This window comes from Marmota flaviventris, chromosome 7, assembly GCF_047511675.1.
Source record: "Marmota flaviventris isolate mMarFla1 chromosome 7, mMarFla1.hap1, whole genome shotgun sequence".
NCBI lineage: Eukaryota > Metazoa > Chordata > Mammalia > Rodentia > Sciuridae > Marmota > Marmota flaviventris.
The window spans coordinates 2,534,854-2,560,766 of record NC_092504.1 but is presented as its reverse complement, the minus strand read 5'-3'; the positions used below and the strand labels follow the sequence as shown (position 1 = coordinate 2,560,766).

The 25,913-nt window shown below is 41.8% G+C and overlaps 1 protein-coding gene and 1 non-coding gene across 8 annotated transcripts in view; one reads left to right on the top strand and one right to left on the bottom strand.

Moving 5' to 3' along the window:
• The window catches only part of Fam193a (family with sequence similarity 193 member A), a 148,052-nt gene that overhangs the window by 31,056 nt on the left and 91,083 nt on the right, over positions 1-25,913 (bottom strand). For all 7 annotated transcript variants that reach the window (XR_011707938.1, XM_071614093.1, XM_071614094.1 and 4 more), the window contains 6 exons: positions 21,140-21,217; positions 19,853-19,965; positions 19,477-19,719; positions 17,622-17,775; positions 17,329-17,508; positions 10,468-10,719 (listed from right to left, as the gene is read on the bottom strand). Coding sequence is in view for 6 of the 7 variants with exons in the window: in XM_071614093.1 (XP_071470194.1) it covers positions 10,468-10,719; positions 17,329-17,508; positions 17,622-17,775; positions 19,477-19,719; positions 19,853-19,965; positions 21,140-21,217 (1,020 nt within the window). In the remaining variant the exon portion in view is untranslated. The remainder of the gene's footprint in view (positions 1-10,467; positions 10,720-17,328; positions 17,509-17,621; positions 17,776-19,476; positions 19,720-19,852; positions 19,966-21,139; positions 21,218-25,913) is intronic.
• Trnav-cac (transfer RNA valine (anticodon CAC)) lies at positions 12,431-12,503 on the top strand. The gene has a single exon. It is a non-coding gene; the product is annotated as a tRNA-Val (tRNA).

The window sequence follows — 25,913 nt, the reverse complement described above, 5'->3', positions numbered from 1 at the left end:
TGTTGCACAGTGTTCCCTCAGCAGAACTGAGGAGCTGCTGGAACGAGGTGTCCAGGTGTACACAGACAGCCTCACCCTGGATGAGCTACAGGTGCTAGAAGGACGTCTGGCCACCCCCCCCCCCACCCTGCAGGATGCAGAAATGAGACACAGTGAGCCTGTACACTCAGATGGAGAGTTTTAGAGATTCCCAATTGCAAGTGATGATTTGGCAGAATCCTGAGGGCCTGGCTGGGGCAGGTGGTGAAGGGAAAGGGGACAGAGCACAGGGACAGTCCTGTATGTGGATAACAGTGCCACACCCCACAGGCTCCATAATTGTGGGCAACAGCATGGTTAAGAGTAACTGTGTGGCTTCCATTCTGAATAGGCAGGGATGCCACAGAAGGTCTCAGGCAGCAAGGGAGATGATCTGGGCAGTTTAACAAGAAGATCACACTGTGGCAATACAGTGGACAAACCAAAGAAGAGATGGCGCTGAGTCAGTGAGTGAGGAGACGGGGGTGATGAAGCAAAGATGTGAAGGCAGGAGGAAAGGAGAATTCCAGAGGTTTCAGACATGAGAGCAACTGAGCGTCTAGTGCAGGGACTACCAGTTCTGATTCCACCATGGGCAGTGTGGTCAGTGACAAGAGCTGGATTTGAACCAAGCCCCATCTCAGCCTCCCGTTTACTAGCTGTGTGACCTCAGGCAAATCACTCAATCTTTTTGTGCTTTAGTTTTCTCATCTCCAGGGTTTTTAGTTAGAGTTTTGTACATTGCCGGGCCTGCAGTCAGTACGCATTTGGTCATTGTGAAGACGAATTACTATTACTTTCTAAGACTATGTTCCCTAGACACAAACCAATTAACTTTCCAAACCCTCCCAGCTGGGCCTATTCTTCCACACGCTTTGGGGCAGAGAACAAGTGGGCAGTAACTCTATTCAGGCCACCATCATAGCTCAGTGCGTCTACTGACCTCTGGGGGCTCAAGGAGGCAGAGGGAGAACATGACGGAGCAGAAACTTGTGACTTGAAAGCAAGGGTCCAAACTAGCTGTTCTGGCAGGGGAGCCCCAGGGGTCACAGAGCAAGGAGAACAACGAATCCTATTTCAACAGACCCCAGTTTCTACAAAGTAGTGAAAAGCTAAAGCTACTTTGCTGATAACAAACAGTCTTGGGGACCTTCTGCCAAGTGGCAGAAACACCTGCCAGGTACAAACTGGCCTGTTTTTTCTGTCTCACAGCTGGCTTAGAGATGTGTCAGCAGGTGAGCTCAGAGCCACTGCCTTCAGGGTTCTGAGCCATTTAGGTGCTTCCTAAGACTTTCCTCAGACACAGCTGTGTGTGTCTGGTATCACCTCTGGCCAGTCTGGCTGACACCTGACCGGACCCATTCTTGTGTCCATACAATTCTCGCCTTCAAAGCCCTACTGCAGAGTGTCCCCTGCTTTGTGAAACCATCCCAGGTGCTTCAGCTTTCCCTCTGCAGCATTACTTCTCTACTCTGCACTCACAGGATACATGAGGCATGCCAGAACATTTTGATGTTTTATTTTGATGTTTTTATCTTTAGACTGCAAACTCTTTGAAAACTGGGACCAGAATTACTGATTTTGGTTTTCTTAGAATGTAGCACAGGGCCTGGCACATACTAGGTGTTCAATAAATTTTTATTGAGCAGAATGCAGTTCAGAAGATTAAGGAAATGCATATTAAATAGTAATATTGGAAGCATACAGTGATGATCCTACACATTCTACTTACACTTTTCTTCAGAAGCTCTCCTACTCAAGACGCAGGCCCAGGTATAGAGGGCAAAAGGAAGGGGAATCAGTAACCAAAAAAGTTGTAATCCCCCCCACACCACCACCTCCACCACCACTGTTTTCACACAAGAGAGCTTAAAGGTTTCTTTCAGAAAGAAGTAGTTGTCTGTCGCCAGACTATTCTGGGCAATGCCTCGATAAATATCAACAATCTAACTATACAGTAGGTCTTTCAAAATGTGGATAATGACTTTACTCTTTTACACAAAATCCACAAAGCTTCAATTAATGGAAGTTTTGAACTGTTCTCCACTTCGACACAAAAGAATTAATTTATAGGAAAAGAAATTTTTACTTTAAGTGAAAGCTCTAACACAAACAGACACCATCACTAAGCATACTTTGAAGTGTGCCCAGGAGCTGGGCACCCAGCCTGTCCTCTCTGGGCTATGAGTGTGAAAGACAAAGAGCCAAGACAGCAGAAGGAAGACAAGACTGTTCACACCCAAGGGGATGTCAACGACATCTCATTTAACATGAAAGTTAAGATGAGCACTTCTTTGTTTCTGCCTAATGGAGGTCTTTCAACACTCTTTCCAGAGATAAAAAAAGGTGCAAAAGGACCACCTTTACGTTGGCCTTGCTGGTTCTCAGGCTGGTAGAACTATACTCTTGCCTCTAAAATAAAATACAGATCAAACATGACACAATCCCCAAATTAGTTGTCTACTTATGCCCCTACTTTCAACACAGTCTTTCCACCTCAGCCTGAATGGACACTATACATGGAATTGTTTTGTAAAACAATTACTATATTGAAAAAGGGCCTAGAGTGAAGTGGAAAAAGGCCTTGCTGTGTTTTGACAGTATTAAACACTTCTGCAGTGGCTGTGCCTAAGGCTTAAAGCAATCTCAGAGTCATACCCAGCTACCCCACTTGCCAGGCAAGGCACTGAATTCCCTCAGAGGCCAGGACCCCCTTTACTAGTACAGTGATTATTCCACACACACACTCTCCATATTGGATGAAAAGGACATTATTTAGAGTTGGAAGCCTTGGTTCCAGCACAAATTCTGGCCCCACAAAGAGGCGACCTGCCACCTCAGACCATGTGGGCCAGCAGGAGAAAACCTGGTCTAAGAAGGAGCTCAGGCACATGTCACCTGCCCTCCTGCCTTTGCCTCTCTTCTCTCCTCTCCAAGCCGCTGCTCCCCAGGCCTGGGCTTTATCAGGTATCTGTACAATCAGGCCCTGGCAACAAACAACCAACTGCAATTACAAAATTACTAGAAGTGCCAAGAAGGTCCCAGGTGAAGGCAAGGGACGTTGCCTGACCTGACGGGAATGACACAGCCACAGAGACTGACTGATGTGGGGCCTGGAGGAGCTGGCCAGAGGAGGGCCTCAGAGGGTCAGCACTGGGTTGGATCCTGGCATCTGCAGAGGGGAACTCTCTTAAGGAAGGTGTCTTCCAGTTAGGGTCTTGGGCTCTCACAGAGAAAACGGCACAAAACCTGACATCAAGATAAAACTAATGTAAGAAAACAGCATGCTTGAATGATGTCACAGAAACAACAAAATAGATTTAGAGCCTCTGGATTTCATTTGCGCACAGAATAACTTTGTGTAATGCGTACAGAAAGAAAAGAGGAAGCTGGACACAATGGTGCATGCCTGTAACCCCAGCTATTCAGGAGGCTGAGGCAGGTAAATCACAAGTTCAAGGCTAGCCTTAGGAAGAGGAGCAAGACTATCTCAAAATTTAAAAACAGGTGGGTGGGGCTGGAGATGTAGCTCAGTGGTTGGAGGGGAGGAAGGGAGTAAGACAAAAGAAAGGAAGAAAGAAGAAAAAGAAGAGAGAAGAAAATCAAGAAAGAAAGAAAAAAATATAAAAAGTGAGATGTATTTGAAAAAACATAAAGCTCAGAAATAAGAATTACAGCTGAAATTACAACTTACAGACACCATTAGACTATCATTTAATGGGTAGATTGATCAAAAAATCATTCAGAACACAGAACTGAGAGAGGAGATGGGAAACTTAGAGAGCTTTCAAGTATGAAGAGCAGGTGAGATCTCATGTTAACCCTTGGGAGCTCAGAGAAACAGCAGGATTGCAGAGGGAGTGTGGTGGGAACATGAATGAGCACTGTCAGCCAGGGCTCTCATGTGAGGAGGGTGTTATGGGCTGCAAGGGAAAGAGGCCCTGTGAGCAGGGGGAAGGGGGTGTTGATAATGAAGACCTTATAAGAGGCACTAAGATAAAATAAAGGGGCTCATAGCAGATTGGACACAGCAGGACAAGAAAGAGCAGGGAGCGCATCTCTGCAGTGGACCACTTGCCCACGATGCTTAAGGCACTAGGTTCCACCCTCAACACTGAAAAAACAAAAACAGGAAAACAAGAAAGATCTCAAATTGATAACCTGACTTTAAGAATTTGACAAAGAACAAATTATACCTACAACTAGCAGAAGAAATGGAATAATTAAGATTAGAGCAAGGAGGCTGAGCACAGTAGTGCACACCTGTAATCCCAGCAGCTTGGAAGGCTGAGACAGGAGGATCATGAATTCAAAGCCAGCCTCAGCAATGGCAAGGCACTAACTCAGTGAGACCCTGTCTCTAAATAAAATACAAAATAGGACTGGTGGTGTGGCTCAGTGGTTGAGTGCCCCTGATTTCAATCCCCAGTACTCCCCTCACACCCTGCCAAAATAAATAAATAAATAAATAGGATTAGATAGAGGGCTGGGGTTGTAGTTTAGAAGAAAATAAATCTGTTGGAACATGATACAAAGTGAACACTTAAAAATCAGTTATGTTGGGGCTGGGCTATAGCTCACGGATAGAACATTTGCCTAGCAAATGTGAGGCACTGGGTTTGATCCTCACCACCACATAGAAATAAATACATAAAATAAAGGTATTGTGTCTATTTAGAGCTAAAAAAAAATCAGTTATGTTTCTATACATCAACAATGAACAATTTGAAAAAGACAGAAATAGCTACATTCACAATGGCATCATAAAGAATAAAATACTTATATAATGAAAACTATAAAATGCTGTTGAAAGAAGGGAAAAAGACATGAAAAATGAAAACATATACTTCATTCATGGATTGGAAGTCTAATGTTAAAATGCCCAGGTTACCTGAAGTTTTCTTTATATTCAATGTGATTCCCATTAAAAAAAAAAATCAGTAATTTTAATTTTTTTTTTGCAAAAGTAGGAAAACCATTCTAAAATGCATATATAGGCTCCAAGGACCCAAAAACCCAAAACAACCTTGAATGAAAACAAAACTAGAGGATTTGCACTTGCTGATTACAAAGCATTATAAAGCTCCAACAATCAAAACAGTGTGGTACTGGCAATGAAGACAGACACACAAGTCAATGGAATGAAACAGAGAACCCAGAAATAAACCCTTGCACATATTGGGGGGCGGTGGTGAGGGGGCCGGTATCGGGGATTGAACCACTGAGCCACATGCCCAGCCCATTTTTGTATTTTATTTATAGACAGGGTCTCACAGAGTTGCTAAGGGCCTCCCTAAGTTGTTGAGGCTGGCTTTGAACTTGTGATCCTCCTGCCTCAGCTGCCCTAGCTGCTGGGATTACAGGTGTGCACTACCGTACCTGGCCCACAATCATTCAATGGGGAAAAGGGCAGTCTTTAAAAATTGGGCTGAAAAAAACTGAATATCTACATGCAAAGAAATAAAACGGAACCTTTGTCTAACACCATATATAAGAATTAACTCGATCTGGTTAAAAAATCAGAATGTAAAACCTAAAACAGGGGCTGGGGATGTGGCTCAAGTGGTAGTGCGCTCGCCTGGTATGCGTGGGGCGCTGGGTTCGTTTCTCAGCACCACATAAAAATGAAATAAAGATATTATGTCTAGGGCTGGGGATGTGGCTCAAGCGGTAGCGCGCTCGCCTGGCATGCGTGCGGCCCGGGTTCGATCCTCAGCACCACATACAAAGATGTTGTGTCTGCCGAAAACTAAAAAAAATAAATAAATATTAAAATTCTCTCTCTCTCTCTCTCCCTCCCTCCCTCCCTCTCTCTTTAAAAAAAAGATATTATGTCTACCTAAAACTGAAGGACAAATATTTTAATAAATAAATAAATAAAACCTAAAACAATAAAATTCTTAGAAGAAAATATAAGGCCAAAGCTTCATGACATTGGATTGGCAATTTCTTGGATGTAACACCACAGGCAAAAGTAATAAAAGAAAAAATACACAAGTTGGACTTCATGAAAATTTTTAAAAATGTCCATCAAAAGACACTATCAACAAAGTAAAAATGTAACCCACAGAATGGAAGAAAACTGTATGTAAGTCATAACCTGATAAAGGGTTATCATCTAGAATATATAGAGAATTTCTAAAATTGATTAAAACTGGACAAAGGAATTGAATAGACAATTGCCAAAGAAGATACAAAAATGTCCAGGGGCTGGGACTGTAGCTCAGTGGTAGAGCATTTGCCTAGCACAAGCGAAGTCCTGGTTCAAACTCCAGCACCCCATGGGGGAGGGGGGAAAGGCCAGTGGGCATATTAAAAGGTGCTCAACATCACTAGCATTAGGGGAACGCAAATCAAAACTACAATGTCACACCACCTCATACCCATTGGATGGCAGCTACCCAAAAAACAGAAAACAGAACTGGGCACCATGATATACGCCTTAAGTTGTAGTAATCAGGAAGCTGAGGCTGGAAGATCACTTGAACTCAGGAGTTTGAGGCTAGCTTGAACAACAGGAAGACCTATCTCAAAAACAAAATAAAAACAAATGACAAACAAACAAACAAAAACCAGAAAGCAGTAAGCTCTGATGAGGATGTGAAGAATCTGAAATCCTCATGTACTATTGGTAAAAATACAAAATGGTACAGCCAAAGTAGAAAAGAATATGGCAGTTCCTCAAACACTGTAAAAACAGAATTACCGTATTTCTATAAAAATAGAATTACCATATAATCCAGCAATTCCACTTTTAAGCATATACCCAAGAGAACTGAAATCAGTCTCAAAGAAATATCTGTATGCCCATGTTCACAGCAGGATTAGTTATAATAGCTAACATATGGAAACAAGCCCAGTGTTCATTGACGGCAAGTACATTTGGTGTATCCATACAATGGAACATTGTTTAAGAAGTATATTCTACAGCACACTGATCATGGATGAACCTTGAGGACATTATGCTAAGAGAAATAAGCCAATCAGGAAAAAAGGGGACTACTACTGCTGTCTGACTTCACAATGACAGAGACAGAAAGTAGAAACTCACAATCACAGAGACAGAAAGTAGAATGGTGGTTATCAGAGGCTGGAGGAAGGAAATTATTGTTAATGGATAAAGTTTCAGTTTTACAAGATATAAAGAGTTACAGATGGATGGTGGTGACAGTGTCACAAAGTTATAAATGTATTTAATACTACTGAAATGAATACTTCAAGATGGTTAAGATGATACATTTTATGTTATGCATATTTTATTACACACACAAAGGTAAAGGGATAGAGAAAGATATACTATGGAAACATTAATCAAAAAAGTTGGAAGAACTACATTAGTACCAGACAGAGCAGATTTCAGGGCAAGGAAAGTTCAGAGATAAAGAAGGGCATTATTACATAGTGATGCAGGGTTAATTCTCCAAGACACAGTGATCCTAAATGTGAGCCCCTAACTACAAAGCATCAAACTATGTAGGCAAAACTGATAGAACTGCCAGGAGAAACAGATGAATTCCTTGCCACAGCTGGAGTCTTCATACCCTTTATCAAAAGGGGACCAATCCAGGAGGCAGAAAAGGACATGGCTGAATTCAATACTACCATAAATCAACTGAATATAATGGGCATCTACAGAGTACTCTATCTAACAGAATACACGTTCTCAACCTCACAGGGAACATTCACCAAGAGATATCACATTTTGGCCCATAAAACACACTCTTGTAAGTTCAAAAGAGTAGAAATTGGGGGTGGGATGTAGCTTAGCAACAGCGAGTGCTTGCTTATCATACAGAGGGCCCTAGGACCAATCTCCAACACCATAAAAAAAAAGAAAAAAGAGGAAAGAAATCATACAATATATGCTCTTAGACCACAACGGAATTAAAGTAAATAATGGAAAGATAAGTGGGAAATCTTCACATATTTAGAAATTAAATTCCCTAGTACATACAGTTTTTATTTTTTTTTCCTCTAGTATTTCTTACTGTATTTTCTTCTGCAACTACCTTGAACATTTCAACATATAAATTAAATATATTAATGGTATAAAGACATTTGAAAATAGAAATAAGTGTTCCAAGTTTTTTTTTTAAGAAAATTAATTTTCTGTAGTAGTCGTCATAAACATTTTGGGTACTAAATATTTACCCACAATGGCCAAGTATGAATTAAAAGAATTACAACTCCTGTGCCATCAAGTCTTAAAGGCACTCTCTGTGACTTCACCACAGCAGAACTCACAATCCAAAAATGGATGCAGAAGCAGAGGCAGGCCAGAGCTCCCTCCATATTCGGCACCCACCCACTGCCTCTCAACTGGGTTGGGAACACCACACACACAACAATCCTCCTGATGAAGAGAAGTCTGTGTCCTTCTAACAGCTTGTTCTTTCTCTAGAAGGAGTCTCCAACAATTCCCACGGGCTGTTAACACAATATGTGCAACATCCAAGTAAGTAACAAACTAGTTCTGTAACACCTGGCAGGAGACAATACAAAAGTTTCTACACCAAGTACAATTGAAGTGTCAAGGGCATCTTATGTCTCCAAATAAAAAGGGTCTCCAACTAATGCATCAGTAACAGCAAAAAAAAAAAAAAGTAGTTGGAAAAAAAGTCTTCTACAAATATCTAAGCTCCTATGTGGCCACCACTATATATCACTTGACCCCTCTCTATATATTTAGTTTTTCTTTTTAATATTTTTTATTTGTCCATGGACCTTTATTTTATTTATTCATATGCAGTGCTGAGAACCAAACCCAGTGCCTCACACATGCTAGGCAAGTGCTCTACCACTGAGCTACAACTCCAGCCCCTATATTTAATCTTTCTATGCATGAATTTCTCACATTTATCGATGGCACTAAAGTCTAGCATGCGGCAAAAGAACATCAGTACAGCTGATGGTCCTAAAAATTGTTTTTCTTCTGCTTTTACACTTGTGTAGACTACCTATAATTCCCGGAGAAAAAGTCAAGGAAAAGAACAGGCTTTTAACTATAGTGTCCCAACAGGCACTGGGAATAATCCATTTCCTTTTTTTTTTTTCCTTTTTCTTTCTTCAAATGGTGATTGAGCCCAGGGCTTTGCATATGCTAGGCCACACAGCCTGGGGAATAATCTATTTCATCACATGACTTGAATATTTTTAGAAACTAATTCTTGAATAGCTTCAACCAGGACAAATATAAGGAACATTCTAAAATCTTAGGACTAGGGAAGGCAAGAAGGACTAGATGGATTCCTAACTGTACACACTCATCCAAAGGAAAATGGAGTGCACATGAAAATAGCCTAGCTTTACCATATACCTGAAAAATGCTCTGAAAAGCATGCTGTGAACAAAGACACCATCAAATGGTCAAAATGAAAACATTCAATCTAACAAAACTTAAGCATGAATTTGGGTAGCTGCTGAGGACTTACAGTAGCAGAACACAACAAACCAATTATCCTCTTTTCTAAGCTTGTGGCATAACTCTCCCACCTGAACTCCTCCTGGCCAACACACACACAAGAAACCTACTGTCATGCTAAACACACCCCACTGTGCAAGTGAACTCTTGGAGGAGAAGCATGCCTGCAGCCTGAGCAGGCCCTTTCATGCCATGTCCTCCTTTTCACTTGTTTACAATCATTGTTTAAAATAATCTATCAGTAGAGTTTTGAGAAGACTATTTTTTTAACTGATTAGAGATAACCTTGAACCAGAATAACTGGTATAAATAAAAACAGAAAACAATCAAAATTATGGCGAGAGTCAACAAAGATAAGTTCAAAACAGCTAGAGGCAAAGCTACCTAAGGCATAAAAAATGAAAACAACTGGGTTGCTGCAAAGTCAAGGACACTAAATATACCCACAGGGTACTTTAAGAAGAAACACATCAACACAATCATTTTCTAGACCTTACTGTGAATGAGCTCCTAGCACACCTCGTTTTTTTGGGTCCCCTGTGCTCTTCAGTTCTCTCTACAACCTTAGGGTGATATGATTTTCTACAACATTGCCCTTGCAGTTCCTCTGTAGGTTGGTGAGTTGTCAGGCTAAGAGGCATACTCACTTAGACCCTGCAGAGCCCACCCAAGGTCAAAGGGACTGTTCAAATGACTTTGCCCATCACAACAAGAATCAGGCTCTGGAGGCCATAAGTAGATAAGCAGACTCATGTGAAGTGCACCAAGTTTAACTGGGTAGCAGCAGCATCTATGTTCTAATTAACTTCGAATGCATAAATCATGACCTTCATGATTGTTTTTAACAATGTGGAGGTTCAAAATTACAACCACTTGAGAGATCATGGTAAAAGCAGGCATTCACAGACCTTCCTATCAAGAGCAGACGCTGTTCTGTACAAGCTGCCAGTTTTATACACTGTTTAAATAAGCAATCCTGCAAGATCTTATAGGTGAGTGAGCTTTCAGGGCCTTCTGGCCCAGCTTACCTTACTGTGTGGGAAAGGGGGTGCTGTATACAAGGTCGGGTGGATGAGAGGGCGAGGCAGGTGTGGAACGGTGTGCAGAGGCACATGTCCATGGATGTGGGGGTACAGATGTAGTGCAGGGGGTGTAGGCTTCTCTGGGCTCAGGAACTGATGGCCAGGAGGAAGGGCTCCGGCAGTCACTGCTGACCCTGTCAGCCCAGAGGCTTCTTGTTTACAAACATGACATTCACAAGTGTTCGGAGCTTGTTCAGCCTAAAAGGAAAGAAACAAAGAACTTGTTTAATGTGAAACAAACAATAATACGAATTAGGGGCTGGGATGTAGCTCAGTGGTAGAGCGCTTGCCTAGCATGTGTGAGGCACTCGGTTTGATCTTCAGCACCACATAAAAATAAAACAAAGGCATTCTGTCCATCTACAACTACAAAAAAAAAAATTAAAAATTAGTATGAATAAGTTAAGGTCAGTCACATTCTGCCAAGCAGTTATGAAGCAAATAAGAAGGCAAGAATGAGGCGTGTCCTGACACTCTTGAGTTGCCCATGCTCCCCACCCTGCGCTTGAGGGGGAAGAAGGAACCCCAGGGACTGGGACTTCAGAAGCGGCGAAGAGGGGAGAGGTGCTCCTCATTTCCAGGTGGTGGTATGCTGAGGTAGCAGCTACCAATCTATGTCCTGTACCTGACTGCAGAGATCAAGGACCTGACAAAGATGTCACTTTGCAAGAGGGAACTGGGAACAAGAACTGAACGCTAGGTGACTCTGCTCCACTGGGTTCCTACTGCTCAATTGGTGGCTGCACAGAAATCTCCACATGGAAGCCAAGGGGCAGGATTCTGGCAAAGGTGGATTGAAGGGCTAACAACTCAGCTTCCTCCTGAGCACAAATGCCAAAGGCAGCCATTCTAAAGCTCTAGAAATGAGCCAAAGCAATATATCGAGAACTGTTTCTTCTTGTAAGATAGCTGCAACTTGAGTGAAGAACAGGAGTCTGGATTTCTTGCCTGGGGCCTTTCCCTCTTTCCACCCCAGCTGCTGAGCAGTAGCCAGAGGTATCATCAGAGCCGCTGCTGGAGAAAACCTGCCCTGCTGCTGAAGAGGGCAACTCCATGACCAGTAGAGGTGAACCAACAGAAGTGGCAGACCCAGTGGGGAATGGGCAGGGAAGTTTATAGCCCTGATAGCTTGGGGCTGGTGTCTTGGGGTGAGTGGCAGATGAGACAAAAACCTATTAGGGAGACTCTAAAAATGAGAGAGCTTGGGAAGGGTCCTCAGGCTGCCCACACTTGCTAGCTAACCAGGAGACCCCAGTATACACACAAGGAAGACTTCAGAGCCCAGAGGAAGGAATTCCACAGGTGACCTGAGAGCTGGCTGGGGTGCAGATCCCCACCTATACACAGATGCTCTGACACACGTTGAGACCCTGGGTGTTAAAGGTCTATAGGTGAACTGTGCCCAAATCATTAGCTGACCCAACAAGCTAGGCAACCAAAGGCAAGACCTTTATCAGACAAGCTAAAAAACGAAAACAGAGTAAAAACATGAGCTGATGCATTAGCTGCTGCATATGGGGGAAACCGATTCTGCAACGTAAGTCTAGGTAAGCACTAAAACATACAGAAGCAAAAACCTCACTGAACAGTCACTTAAAGGGAAAGTCAGAGTTGTTACATTTTTAAAAGACCAGTTTTCAACCAAAAAGTATGAGACATGCAAAGAAAAAGAAAAGTGTGAGCCACACTTTTGCAGGAAAAGGACAGCGAATCACTAGAAATTGGTTCTCCTGAGTAGCTCTACATAATGGATTAGCAGAAAAAGATGCAAAACTGCAGCTACAACATGTTTAGAGATGTAAGGCAAGTAGGAGAACAGAGATCAAACATACAGGGGATTATAATATAGTAACTATAAAGAAAATGAAATATGAATTCTAAAAGCAGGTTTAAGACAGCAGAGTGGGCTGGGGATGTACCTTAGTTGGTAGAGTGCTTGCCTCACATGCACAAGGCCCTGGGTTCAATCCCCAGCACCCCCCCCCCACACACACACATACAGCGGAGAAAGAATCTGTGAACTCCAATTAGGGGAACAGAAATTATCCATATGAAGACAAGCAGAAACTAGAGTAAAGAAGGGCTGGGGTTGTGGCTCAGTGGTTTGCCTAGTATGTGTGAGGCACTGGGTTAGATTCTCAGAACCGCATATAAATAAAAAATAAAGGTCCACTAACAACTAAAAAAATATTAAAAAAGAAAACAGAGAGTGTGTAAAGGAAAATATAGACAGAAATCTTCGGGGAGAGCAGCAAACACACCGGCATGTATGCAAAGAAGTCCCAGGGACAGGAGCGGGAAGGGTCTCTGAGAGGAAAACTTAAAAGAAACAATGTCTGAAACTCTTACTTTTCAAATGGGATGAAAACCATTAATCTACAGATCAAGGAAGCTGAACATGGATTAAAATAGATGTACATAACCACCTTGGAAGCTTCTGCAGTCCCGTCTCCATAAAGAAGCTCAGGCCTGTGTGGAGGACTGACTGTCCAGCAGCTACACCACTCTGTGTGGGATTCTGATGGTGGGGGAGGATGTGAGGTGCAGGCAAGGGGCGTAGAGTTTTCTGCACCTTCTATTGAACTTTGCTGTCAACTTAAAACTATTCTAAAAAATAAGAAGAAAAGACAGACATTTATATGTAAAAACTGAGAAAATTCAGTGCTAGCAAACTGGTCCTACATGAAATACTAAAGGATGTATTTCAGCTGAAATTGTAGTGGCACCCTCTCCTTAACAAAAAATCTTAACTAAGCTTCTCAAGAAATTTTCACCATAATTGATTTTAAGACTATAAGCAAAAGAGTCTCTACAAAAAGTTCAATGTAGTTAAACTTTCTATTTTCCTGTTGCTCTATTTTACTTGGCCACTGGCCAGAAAGAAATCAGCACTCCAGGTGCTCAATGCCCTTTCACTTGTTTTTCACAAACATGTTTCCAGTATAATAATTTGTAAAAGTATGTTTGCAAATGCAAAATGTGATAAAAAAGATAAATCCTTTAACAAGGCCTCTGGCCTTGAGCTGGAGTTTCATAGAGATGTCTACATTTCTATGGAGAAGTTACCTATTGGGCTCCATGGTAACAGCTGGCAGGGGAGGGAAAAAAGGGGAGAAGAAGCTCCCCCCTTTTCAAGAGCTGTACTTGAAGGGTTAACTTGCCCAGAACAGTGAAAGAAAAAGCTGCTTTTATGTGAACTTCTGCAGACTGTGAACTTCTGAGCCCCTTCCCTTACATGCTGGGTATAAAATTCTGAAACTACCTGAACTCGAGATTCAGGGGATTGATTGATTACAGCAAAAGCTTTGCCCTCTGAACCTGGTTGCAGCCAAATAAAACTGTTTCCTGCTATCTTCGGTGCATTGCCTCGTCTGTCCCTACAACAAAATGAAATAATACAAATCCCCACACACAAAAAAGAATAAAAAAATAAAAAAAAAAAAGAATGCCAGAAGAGGTAAGCAAGCTGGCAAATGGAAAATATCACATGTTATCTTTTGTCTTTGCTTATAATTTCTCTAAAATTATGAAATTTAAAAAAGCAATAATTTTAATATGCTGGGTTTATAACATATAAATATAATACACAGAATAATAATTTGAAGGAGGAAGAAGAAAATAGAGCTGTATTAGAGCAATGTTTATCTATGTTACTGGAATTAAATCAATATTAACCTGGAGTAGATTGTAATAAATTAAGATGCATATTGTAATGCTTAAAGCAGCAACTTGAAAATGACTAAAAAAAAAAAAAAAATCATTAAAGAATTAATGGCAGGACTAGGGCTAGAGCTCAGTGGTAGAGTACCTGTCTAGCACATGTGAAGCACTGTGTTCAATCCTTAGCACACATAGAAAAATAAATAAAGGTATTATGTCCATCTACAACTTAAAAACAAAACAAAACAAAACAGAATTAATGTCAGAAGCCAGGTATGGTGGCACAGCCATGTTAATCCTGGCAACTTGGGAGACTAAGACAGGAAGATTACAAATTCAAGGCCAGCCTGGGCAGCTTGCAAAAGCCTGTCTCAAAATAAAAAATAAAAAGAGCTGAGGATATAGCTCAGTGGTAGAGTGCTCCTCGGTTCAATTCCCCAGTACCATTAAAAAAAAAAATAGTGACAATTAAATGGTATTAATGGTCACTAAAAATTTTGTTTAATGTTTGAAAAGGCAGAGGTTGATAGAATAAAAATGCAAGGTCCAACAAGAAGATCTGAAAGCAAATTTAGATTTGAAGACACAAAGAAGCTGAAAAATATAAGGAAAAAAAGTATAATGTACATACAATAACCCAAGAAGCTAAACTGGCTTCATTGATATCAGATATAACGTACTTTAAAGTAAGAAGTTATCAGTAGAGAAATATCTCATCATGACAAAGGGGTCAATGTACTAGGGAGTTACAATGACATGTACACACATTCAACATCATTCCCAAATGTAGAAATCAAAAGTTGGCAAAAGTCTTTAGTATGATTCCCTCAGAAACGGGAAGAACTAGAGAGAAATCAGTGAGGAATCACATCCTATCTGCACACCCATGTCCCTCCAGAATCCACGGGGAACTAATCTCTAAGGGTGGCTCTCAGGAGTCAGGTTAGTGCATCTCTTCCAGAGGCCCTGGCTGCTTGGCCCCCAACCCCCACCTGCCGATTATACCAAGATTGCTATCTGTGAGAAAGCAGGTCTGCCACGCTAGAGAGCGAACCCTACTATAACTCCAAACTCACCTTAAGCAACTGTCATGTGTGGTACACATGTAAGGACAAACAGAGACCAAATGAAGAGAATGAATTTTAAACCCTTGCATTTACGGCCCATCAATTTTCAACAAATCATCAAAGCGCTTCTGCAGGGGCAAGGCCAGTCTGACAGAGAGCACTGGATAATTGGATGTCCATATACTTAAAAACACAGATGCAGACTTTAACCTTACAGCATAAGCAAACTCTTAGTCAAATGAATCACAGCATCTAAATAAGTTATAAATCTTCTAGAAGAAAACAGTTTTGTGTTAGGCCAAGTTTTCTTAGAGAATGTATCAAAGGGATGGTTCTGAAAATAAAAAAACTAATAAATTGGAATGAATTAAACCCAAAGCTTCTGCTTTACAAAAGACACTATTAAAACTGGGTTGGGGTTGCGGCTCAGGGGCAGAACGCTTGCCTATCACGTGCGAGGCCCTGGGTTCGATCCTCAGCATCACATAAAAATAAAATAAAGGTATTGTGTCCAGCTAAAAATAAACACAACAATAATAAATATTTAAAAAAAAAAAAAACACAAAATAAAGAGACACATTATAGACCATGAGGAAACAGTGCAAATCATACATCTGATGAAGGATATATATCCAATATATAAAGAAATCTTATAACTCAGTAATAGGACAGAAAAGGAAACAAATAGCCCTTAAATATAGGAAAGGAGGTTTACCTATTAAAGGGAAGTGAAAACTGAAACCCCACGGGTTACCATTTCCATATATCAGACTGGCAACAATCCAACAAAACTGTGGGGCCACTCTTTTTTGGAGTCTGGGTGGTCACCGTGGCCTTACCCAACCCCACTCACTGATGTTCTTACCCACAGTTCACTGCTGGACTAGTCCTAGAGCTGTATCTGCTTACGTACACAATGTCAGATGTACAAGGTTACTCACTGAATAGTTTGCAATGGTCAAAGAGGGGATGAACAGCACAAGTGCCCATCAACAGAGAACTAAAAAGGAAAAACAGAAACTACAGCATGTTCACATTATGAAAAAGAGTGAGGCCAGCAGAAGGGAATGAGAAAGTACGCTCTGCAGAGACATAATCTGTCAGGATGCACTGTCAGGCAAACAGGTTCAGAACTTTAACTGTGTGTGTGTGTTATTAGACAGCCTTTCTCACAAAAAAGGGGAAGAATAAATATTGTACATGCACATAATAAACAGATAAAACCGATCATCTACTGGGACTAGGGACTTGGTATGCAAATATGAAAGGATGGGTGGGGAAGAAGGTAAGGGCCAGATTTCTTAATGTATATACCTTTAACATTGTCTTTTATTTGAATTATATATATTTATATCACCTATCAAAATGAATTTATTAGGCTAAGCACAGTGGTGCACACTTGTAATCTCAGTGTCTCAGGAGGTTAAGGCAGGAGAATTTCAAGTTCCAAGTCAGCCTGGTAAACTCACTGAGACTCTAAGCAACTTGGTGAGGCCCCATCTCAAAAAAAGGACTGGGGGGCTGGGGTTGTAGCTCACTGGTAGAGCGCTTGCCTGGCACATGTGAGACCCTGGGTTCGCTCCCCAGCACCACATAAAAATAAATAAAAATAAAGAAATTGTGTCTATCTACAACTTAAAAAAAAAAAATAGCCTCTGCTTGCTTCTATATAGGAAAAAAAAAAAAAGGAAACGAACATGAAGCATTACAAAATGAAGAAGATGATTAGATTCAAGCAAAGGAAACAAAATTAAAATAGGAATTGGGGGCTGGGGTCGTGGCTCAGGGGTAGAGTGCTTGCCTAGCACGTGTGGGGCCCTGGGTTCGATCCTCAGCACCACATAAGAATGAAATAAAGATAATGTGTCCAACTACAACTAAAAAATAATAAATATTTTTTAAAAAGATTTTTAAAAATTATGAATTGTCTGTTTTACAAGTGTGTCTTGATTCTCTCTGATTCTGAGCAACAGAAATAACTTGAAATGGAATACTTTCACAGTTAATAATGCCCATGTTTGGGAAAAATATATACTGAGAGACTCATGACAAAAAGAAAATCTGAAACATGAAACCCTACCTGCTGGGCTGGGTAAGAAGGGGGTGGAGTGTCCACTTTACTTTCCTCTGTCCTGGGGCTCCCGTTTCCCAGGGCCCCATCTTCCTTTGGAGCTCCTGGGGGCTCCCCACTGCTTTCACCATCCACTTCTTCATCGTCAGCTTCTGAAGAGCTACTACTGGTGCTGCTCACCTGTGGGGACTTAAAACGCAGCCTTTTGTAACTTACACTTTTCAAAGTAGAATAATGCAAAAATTAAACTTAGGCCACCATATTATGCCACCTATTGTGGCTACAAGTAACCATGCTCATACCTCATCTTTCAGGGCCATGTTTTCCCCACCACCATTCAGTTCGCTGTGGATCCCATTCATGTTGGCCACCACCTCGGTATCGTCGTAGTTACTCAATGGATAAATATCAGCAAACTTGGCTGACAATGGTGCAACGTCCTCATCATCACTACAACTGAGACAACAGACAAGGTCAAAGGCGGCTACTGTACTGCAGAGGAGGATAAGGAGCCACCTGCTGTGCACAGAAGCCTTCTTTAGATCACTGCTTGTGTTCAGAGTCCTGTAAAGCATCACTCATTACCAATACCTCCTGGTCACCTGAATATGAGAGGAGAGACCTAGAAGATCAGCATTTTTACTACCTGGAAGAATGGAAAGGGAAAACCTCCAAAGGCAGAAATATTAAGGAAATCACAAACATTTAATCAGACTAATGGATATTACATTTATTATGTGACTTGAGATGCCCTGCTACAAAACTATTCCTTCTACCACTCCCAAGCCCAGACACAATTGTTTTATTTAAAATTAAAGGGGTACATTCAGATGCAGTGGTGTATACCTATAATCCCACCTACTTGGGAGGCTGACGTTGGAGGATTTTAAGATCAGGGCCAACACAAGACAACTTAGAACCTGCCTCAAAATAAAACATAGAAAAGGGCTTGGGGGGGTGGGCAGTGCTGGGGTTGTGGCTCAGTGGTAGAGCACTCGCCTAGCACGTGCGAGGTGCTGGGTAGATCCTCAGCACCACATAAAAATAAATAAATAAAAATAAAGGTATTGTGTCCAACTACAATTAAAAAACAAAAGAAAAAAGAAGAAAAAAAAAAGAAAAAAGGAAAGGGCTGGGGGTATAACTCAGTGGTAAAGCACCTCTGAGTTCACCAGTACCACCAAGGGGAAGAGAGAGAGAGAGAGAGAGAGAGAGAGAGAGAGAGAGAGAGAAATGGGGGGAAGGGGGAGGGGGAGGGAGGGAGAGGGAGAGAGAGAGAGGCATGCACACGCACACACAGAGGGAGGAAGGAAGGAAAGAAGGAAGAAAAAGAATTATTTGGGGCTTGAGAACGAGTCCATACTGAGAACTGAAAGACTCTAAAGGAAAGGTTTCTCATTTATTATGTGACTTGAGATGCCCTTCTCAGTTTCCTTGAGAAATCCAGAGAGAGGAGATAAAGGTATGACCCGAGTCAGAGAAATCTGAGGAAGGCTGAACAGCCGGGGTCAGGGGCAATAATCCCTGGCACTGGAATCTCTGCAGGGCTCACGATGGCTGCATGCTCTATGATGCACATGCAATGGAAGTCTAGGTCTACTCAAGTAATTACCTCCCTTCCATAAGCCCTCACAAATGACAGTGTCACAACTCTGAAGGAATCTGGGACCAGCCAACCACAAAGTGAACAGGCAAGAGCAGCAGGGCAGCCTCGCCAGTATGAAAGGAACACCTAGTTATGTGGGAACACAGAAGACAAACTTTCCATCGCTTGCTAACGCGATCATTTGAACCCTTAGCAAGACATGAGGCAAGCATGAACACTGGGCTGACAATGAGGCGAGTGAACGGCAGCTGACCGCCCTCCAGGAGCACAAGGAGAAGGGGCCAGAGCCAAGGAGACACTTCCCTGCATACCAACATGTTTTTCATGTTTTTTACTGTACTGGCACTTGTTAATTTAACATTTTTTTCAGGTGATGAAATAAGTGTCAAACTTTGAATTGACTGATTTCATGTTTTAAAAGTTGCTTAAAATAATGCAAGGTCTTTTTCATGAAAAGCATTATGATGATGTTCATACTTCTGTAGACATCACTGTTTCTTGCGACTGAATACTTAAAATTTCTGAATCTTTATTACACAGTTACAACTTACAAAGTTGGTGCAGAGCCATTGTCTGTGAGGATGAGTCTGGGATGTTGCTGAACTGTGATGGGAGAGCTGGAGCCTGACCCTGAGCTTGCTGAGGACACGCTAGGTGGGCGCATCTCAGAGAGATAGTCGGGAGCAGAATCCACTTGGAGTGGTAGCTGGTGAATGTGGATGTCATCAGTGACGGGGGTGTCCATGATACCACAAGTGAGGATGTGTGAGAGGCTGCAGTCATCACAAGCACATCTGATCGGGAATTAAGGACAGTTACCAAGAGAGCCAACACAGAAGGTCATCATGTTCTCTGAAGGTCGGTTCCAGACCTCCACCTGGTTCAAGGAGGGCTGCAGGCTGCTGCACCCATGACAGCCCAGCTCACCTTCTCCTGTAGTTGCAGTTGGGGCAGTCAGGCATGCTCAGTCGTGATGACAACATGTGCCTCATGGTATCTGTGAAGTTGTTCTCACCAGTAACCGCTTTCTTATTGGTTAACTAGAGGAAATTATCAAACAATTGCTTAATTTCACAGAAACCTTTCTCCATTTCATGGATCACATTTTCTAGTAATTATGATAATATGTAGAAATCAATTTGGTCAGCTTCCTCAGGTGGGCAGGACCAGGATACAGGAGCGGCAGACCTGGAGCTGAGCTGCTCAAGGGCCCAGGTACCAAGAACCTCCTAAATATTTTGGTCTTCAGCAAGCACACTGTCACATGCCCTCATAACAGACGTCCAGAAGGCAGGCTACTGCAGATACCCAACCTTTACCCTCTATCTGTCAAGTACTCTGTATCTTCTGGCAACCAGGAAGGCAGCCATAGAAAGAGAGACTGGTATGTGGTGTTGGAGGAAGAGGCTTGGACCTGGAAGCTTCCTTCCAATTGACTAGGAAGCATCTGAGTATCAAAGGAGAAGGAGTTCTGGACCAGCTTTGGCAAATGGACAGGTGATGACTGGAAGGCCATTTAATACACAGAATAGGGGGCAGCGGGCAGGGAACTAAAGGAAAGGCCAAGGGCATTAAGCTCATAAAGGAGACTAAGAAAACAGTCCAGGAAGTAGGAATAGTTGGTGTGGCCATATGAATGAGATTAGGGCAAGAAGTTCCAAAAGCAGAGGGATCCGAGGCCAATCACAGGAAGGTCAATTGCAAGCTCTCCAAAGACCTCATCAGCAGAGGGTGCAGGGCAAGCCTGCTAGATGAGGCTCCACCAGGGTGAGGAGGAAGGGGGCAGACTACAGATGGTCTGGCTCCTGGCATTGCGGGGGAAAGCTGGGCTGAATCCCTGTGATTTCAGAAATGGCCTTAGCCTGCAGCATGTCACCCCTTCATGTGTGATCTGGAGATAGCAACACCTGCCTCACAGGTACGCATGGGGACTCAGGGCAATGTCATCTGTAAAATTCCTAGGGCCGCTGTGTACCAACATCAGTCACTCGATGAGCACTGGCTTTCCTTAAAGAGTAATCAGAATGTAGGAAACAGGCAAATAAAATCGGTTTACCTTGAGGCTAAAACCACTGTTTAACACTGGCAGATGTTGCCCATGTGGTCCTCAAATGGTGTCCTGTTGCAACAGAGCAGCTAATGTGCAAAATGCCACTCACTCTACAAAGAGGATTTCCTACTTCCTTTAATTGCCTCTCATATGGACAAACTTACCTGTTCTTCAATGAATCGCCTTTGTTTAAATATCTCCCAGTCTTCCGTTAACATGCGCTGTTTGGTTTTCATTGTCATCTAGAAAGCAGATGTTAAAAAAACAAAACAAACAAACAAACAAAAAACCTTGGTACCAGCAGCAATTACACAGGGTATTTTCAAGGGAAGATTTTTTTTCAAATGATATATACAAGATGTAAAGAAAACAGATACAATACTACAAATATATTATCAGGCAGCCCATTTCAGCATCTTACTCAACTTAATCAAAATCGCCACAAGTGCTTTTGTGTGTGTGTGTGTGTGGTGCTGGGGACTAAATCAGGGCCTTGTGTATACAAGGCAAGCACTCTACCAACTGAGCTATATCCCCAGTCCCACAAGTGCTCTTTTTACAAGAGGCACAGTTCCCCAGAGCCTCCCACTGCAGAGGGCAGACCATTTCCTACCTGAAAGGAGAAGTGCTCTCTCCCTGAGCCTGCCTAGGTGTAAGCACACATGGTGGATATGAGAACCACAGCACTCCTGAGCTGGCCCACTCCATCACTCCCATGAATTCCCCAGCCTGGAGACAAGTACTCAAGACTCTTCATCTAAACAATGTGTATAACTTTCTACACAAAAATCAATAAGTAAAATGCAATGTGATTCAAGAAGAAGAAAACCTGAAATAGACTAATAGTAGATCTATACTTGTTCTTCCACTCTGCAAACATGAATCAGGCCCCAAAGTTTTATGGTAAGTTCTATCACATCCTTCATGGAATAGAAAATTTAAACTATTCCTGCAAACTGAAAAAATACAGTTTCTCAAATTTCATAAAGCTATCATGATCTTCTCACAAAACAGACAAGTGTCAAAAACTAAAACTCAATTCCATAACACCTCAGAATATAAATAAAAAGTCCTAAATAAAACATCAGCAAGTTAAGTCTAACAGTGAAGAATATCATGATCTAATAAGGATTAATCTCAAGGATGCCAAGAATGCCTCAAAATTAGGAAACCCAATCTCTTAAAATTCATACAAAAATAGGAAAACTATAAAATCAAATTTGACATGTATTACTCTTTTTCTTTTAAAATAACCCAAGTAAATAAAGTGAACTTCTTGAATTTGCTAGTAAGTGCCAAAAAAGTCTGAATGGCAAACAGTGCTTCATCGTGAGACATTCAAAACCCCCACACAAGGACTGGCCAAGGGTGCCTCTGCCAGTATACTCACTCACCCTGCTCTGAAGGTTCTAATAGAAGCCAAAAAAAAAGTTCAAATGCAAGAAAGAATGAGACAGAACTATCATTATTTGAAGATGATATCATGATCTCCCAGAAAATTCAAAGCAACTGACTCAAAAACTACTGAAGCTACTGAGGGACTTTGGTAAGATGAACGGTACCCCTAACTCTGCCTTCCTGTTTATCACCAAGAACACATTAGAAAGCATACTCACAAAACAGGACCCAAAACTAAGAAACTCCATGGCATAAACTTGGTAAGAAATGCACAGACTATGCAGGATAGAAAAAAAGACCTAAAAATAAGGAGAGATCAGATTCTTAGATGGAAGGATTTAATATCAAGGGCCAACCCTTCCTTTTCAACATATATGCCTGCAGTTTAAAAAAAAAAAGGCATTAAAAAACAAAAATCTTTATTTTGTTTATTTCGTTTTTTATGTGGTGCTAGGGATCAAACCCAGTGGCTCACATATGCTAGGTAAGCGCTCTACCACTGAGCCACAACCCCATCCCAGAAAGGCATTTTTCTTGGAGATATTACTATTGCAAGTTTGAAAAATTATATTAGAAAGCTAAAAATTAGGAAAGGTGATCATATGTATACATATTTTATTCATTCTTTTTAGATATACATGACAGTAGAGTGTTTTTTGACATTACACATACTTGGAGTACAACTTATTCTAGTTAGGATCCCACTCTTGTGGTTGTATATGATGTGGAGTTTCACTGGTGATGTATTCATATATAAAGATAGGAAAGTATGTAATTAGTTCAGAATTCAAGAGTTATTTGGCACACAGAAGAGTCTGCTTCATGAGACTTCTGTTTAGACTGGAGTTTGCTATGCTTGTAGTAGATCAGGAGCCAAGAGGTAAGATGGGGCTGGGACAGGGAGGTCACTGGGGGTCTCCATTTGCCACTCCATTTTATTGGTAAACAACATCAATAAAAACCCACTCTTTGGTCCTCTCCTCACATTCTCTAGGTCAAAATTAGTTGGGGGAAAAACTTGGGTAACTGCAGTGTTATGTATATATGTATCAAACAAAGAAAACATAATTTTAAAAAGCAAAATAATATTTCAAAGCTGTCAATTGCCCCTTGCATTCTGTTTCTTTGTGAATAAAGACTCAATTATTTTACAAGTGCTCTACATTTTGAAATCTTTGGATTAGCATAAAATTTCTAAAATGCTTACTGATGAGAAGTAACTAATCTCCATTTCATAGGCTTTAAATTAAATGACAGATTTAAATGGTTCCATAGGGGACTGCAGTAACACAGTCACGAGATAGGACACCTGGGGCCATCGTGAGGGGGAAGGGCAGGAAAGATTTCCCCATCCCTGCAACCATCAGCATTCAGAAGAAAACATGACTCTGATGATACCCTGATTTTGAACTTCTGGGTCTGGGCTTCCAGAACTATGACAAAATACATTTCTATTATTTTAAGTCACCTCCCTCATTCTGCAATGACTCCATGGATGCTACTAAAAGTGGCTCAATTTCTCAAATTTGTATTATAACGTCTTGATTTCTCATGGTTTTTGGTAGAGAGTGAAAAACAGGAATGTATCTTCTGGCTGCTTTAGTGGAGACAATGTTCTTTCTTTGTAAAAAAGATAGGACAGAGGGGAATGGTGGCATACAACTGTAATCCTAGTGGCTCAGGAGGCTGAGGCAGGAGGATCACAAGTTCAAAGCCAGTCTCAGCAACTTAGCGAGACCCTGGCTCAAAATAAAAAATAAAGGACTGGGAATGTGGCTCAAGCCGTAGCGCGCTTGCCTGGCATGCGTGCAGCCCAGGTTCGATCCTCAGCACCACATACGAAAACAAAGATGTTGTGTCTGCCGAAAACTAGAAAAAAAAAATATTAAAATTCTCTCTCTCTCTAAAAATAAATAAAATAAAATAAAAAGGGCTGGAGATGTGGCTCAATGGTTAAGCACCCCTGGGCTCAATCCTTGGTACAAAAAAAAAGACAGAATTTTAAAGAAATAAATCCAATATCAGCTTTACTTTTTTCTTTTCTTTTTTTAGTTTTTTGGTGGACACAAGATCTTTTATTTTACATTTATGTGGTGCTGAGGATTGAACCCAGTGTCCCGTGCATGCTAGGCCAGCACTCTACCACTGAGCCACAACCCCAGCCCCATCAGCTTTACTTTTTAAGTGATACTGTATTTTTCTCCCAAGAGAAAGCATTGCTATTTTTACATACATTTCCATTTTCACTAGAACAGCAATGATAGCAATGTATATTATGTTAGTGAATGAAACCAATTGCAGGCAACAAACAATTCTAGGAATTATTACTCTTAAAGTATTCTTCAGTCATAGCAAAAAAGAAACTTCCCCCTTCCTGAGAGTTACCCTGGGTCTTTTTCCTGTTCAGGCCTGGTCCAACAGGAGAAATAAGTCTACCACACCCATCCAATGTATACCAGGGGACAGGATGTGGACCATTCTGCCTGGAGCCCTAAGCCTGCCTGGCTGGGCCCTTGGGGAGCCTCCTGCCACCCACAGCTGTGGTAACTATGTCTAGAGCCCAAGAGCAGTGGAGGTGTGATCCACACAGAGCCTGGCACCACGTTCTTCTCTAATCTGAATTACTATTTAATTATTCCATTTTCTGAAATCACCTAATGGTTATTTACCACTGCATAAGCTTATATAGATATAACATGAGGGAAACCAACTCTACTGAATAGCAGGAAAAATGTCAAATGTGTGGAGAGAGGGAGGCAGCAGTCCCACTCAGAGAAGCTCCCAGACTCCAGAGTCTTGAGAAGCCAGCCTCCCCATTTCTATACCAGGATAGGCACTGCCCACATACCTGGGGGTCTCCATTTGCCACTCAAGCCTAGCAGACAGTGCCTCCCCAGAAAGTGTTCTGCAAAGCCCTGATGAGCACTGAGCAGCAGGCACAGAGATTACCATCCCCACTGTCAGGAATATGTGTGTTCCTTGATTTACATCTCAGAATGGAGGGGACCTGAAGGTCTTCTAGTCCAACCAGGCCTGAAATCTCTGCCAACTCACTTCTGCACATTCCCTACCCCAAGAATCATAGCATCTCCATACCAGAGTGCAGGGCAGAGATGAAACAGCTTCTCAGTTACTGCAATGACTATTACAGCACTGAAATGGGCCCTGAGACATTTATCTCCAGGCCAACAGCAATTGCCAGCTGGTACCATCTGGGCGCGCTTTGGCAGCTGCCCTGCAGTGAGCTAACCGTCTACATGTAGAAGGCTCCAAAGGTGCTGCATGTGGCCTGCTGTAGTCACAGTATCCACAGCAACATGCCTCCCTTTTACCCCAATACATGAACCTTGTCAAAGATAAAATGAGGACACTGCAGGCCATGGTCCTTGGAAAAGACAAGAGAGGTCCTGAGTTTATTTCATAACATCAACGCACTGGAGGGTTCCTTGACCTCACACAGTATGTCTTTCCTATAACTGAAGCTGTCAGGACAGAGACTTGGTAGGTAATATTATTTCATAATCTCACTTCCTGAGAGAC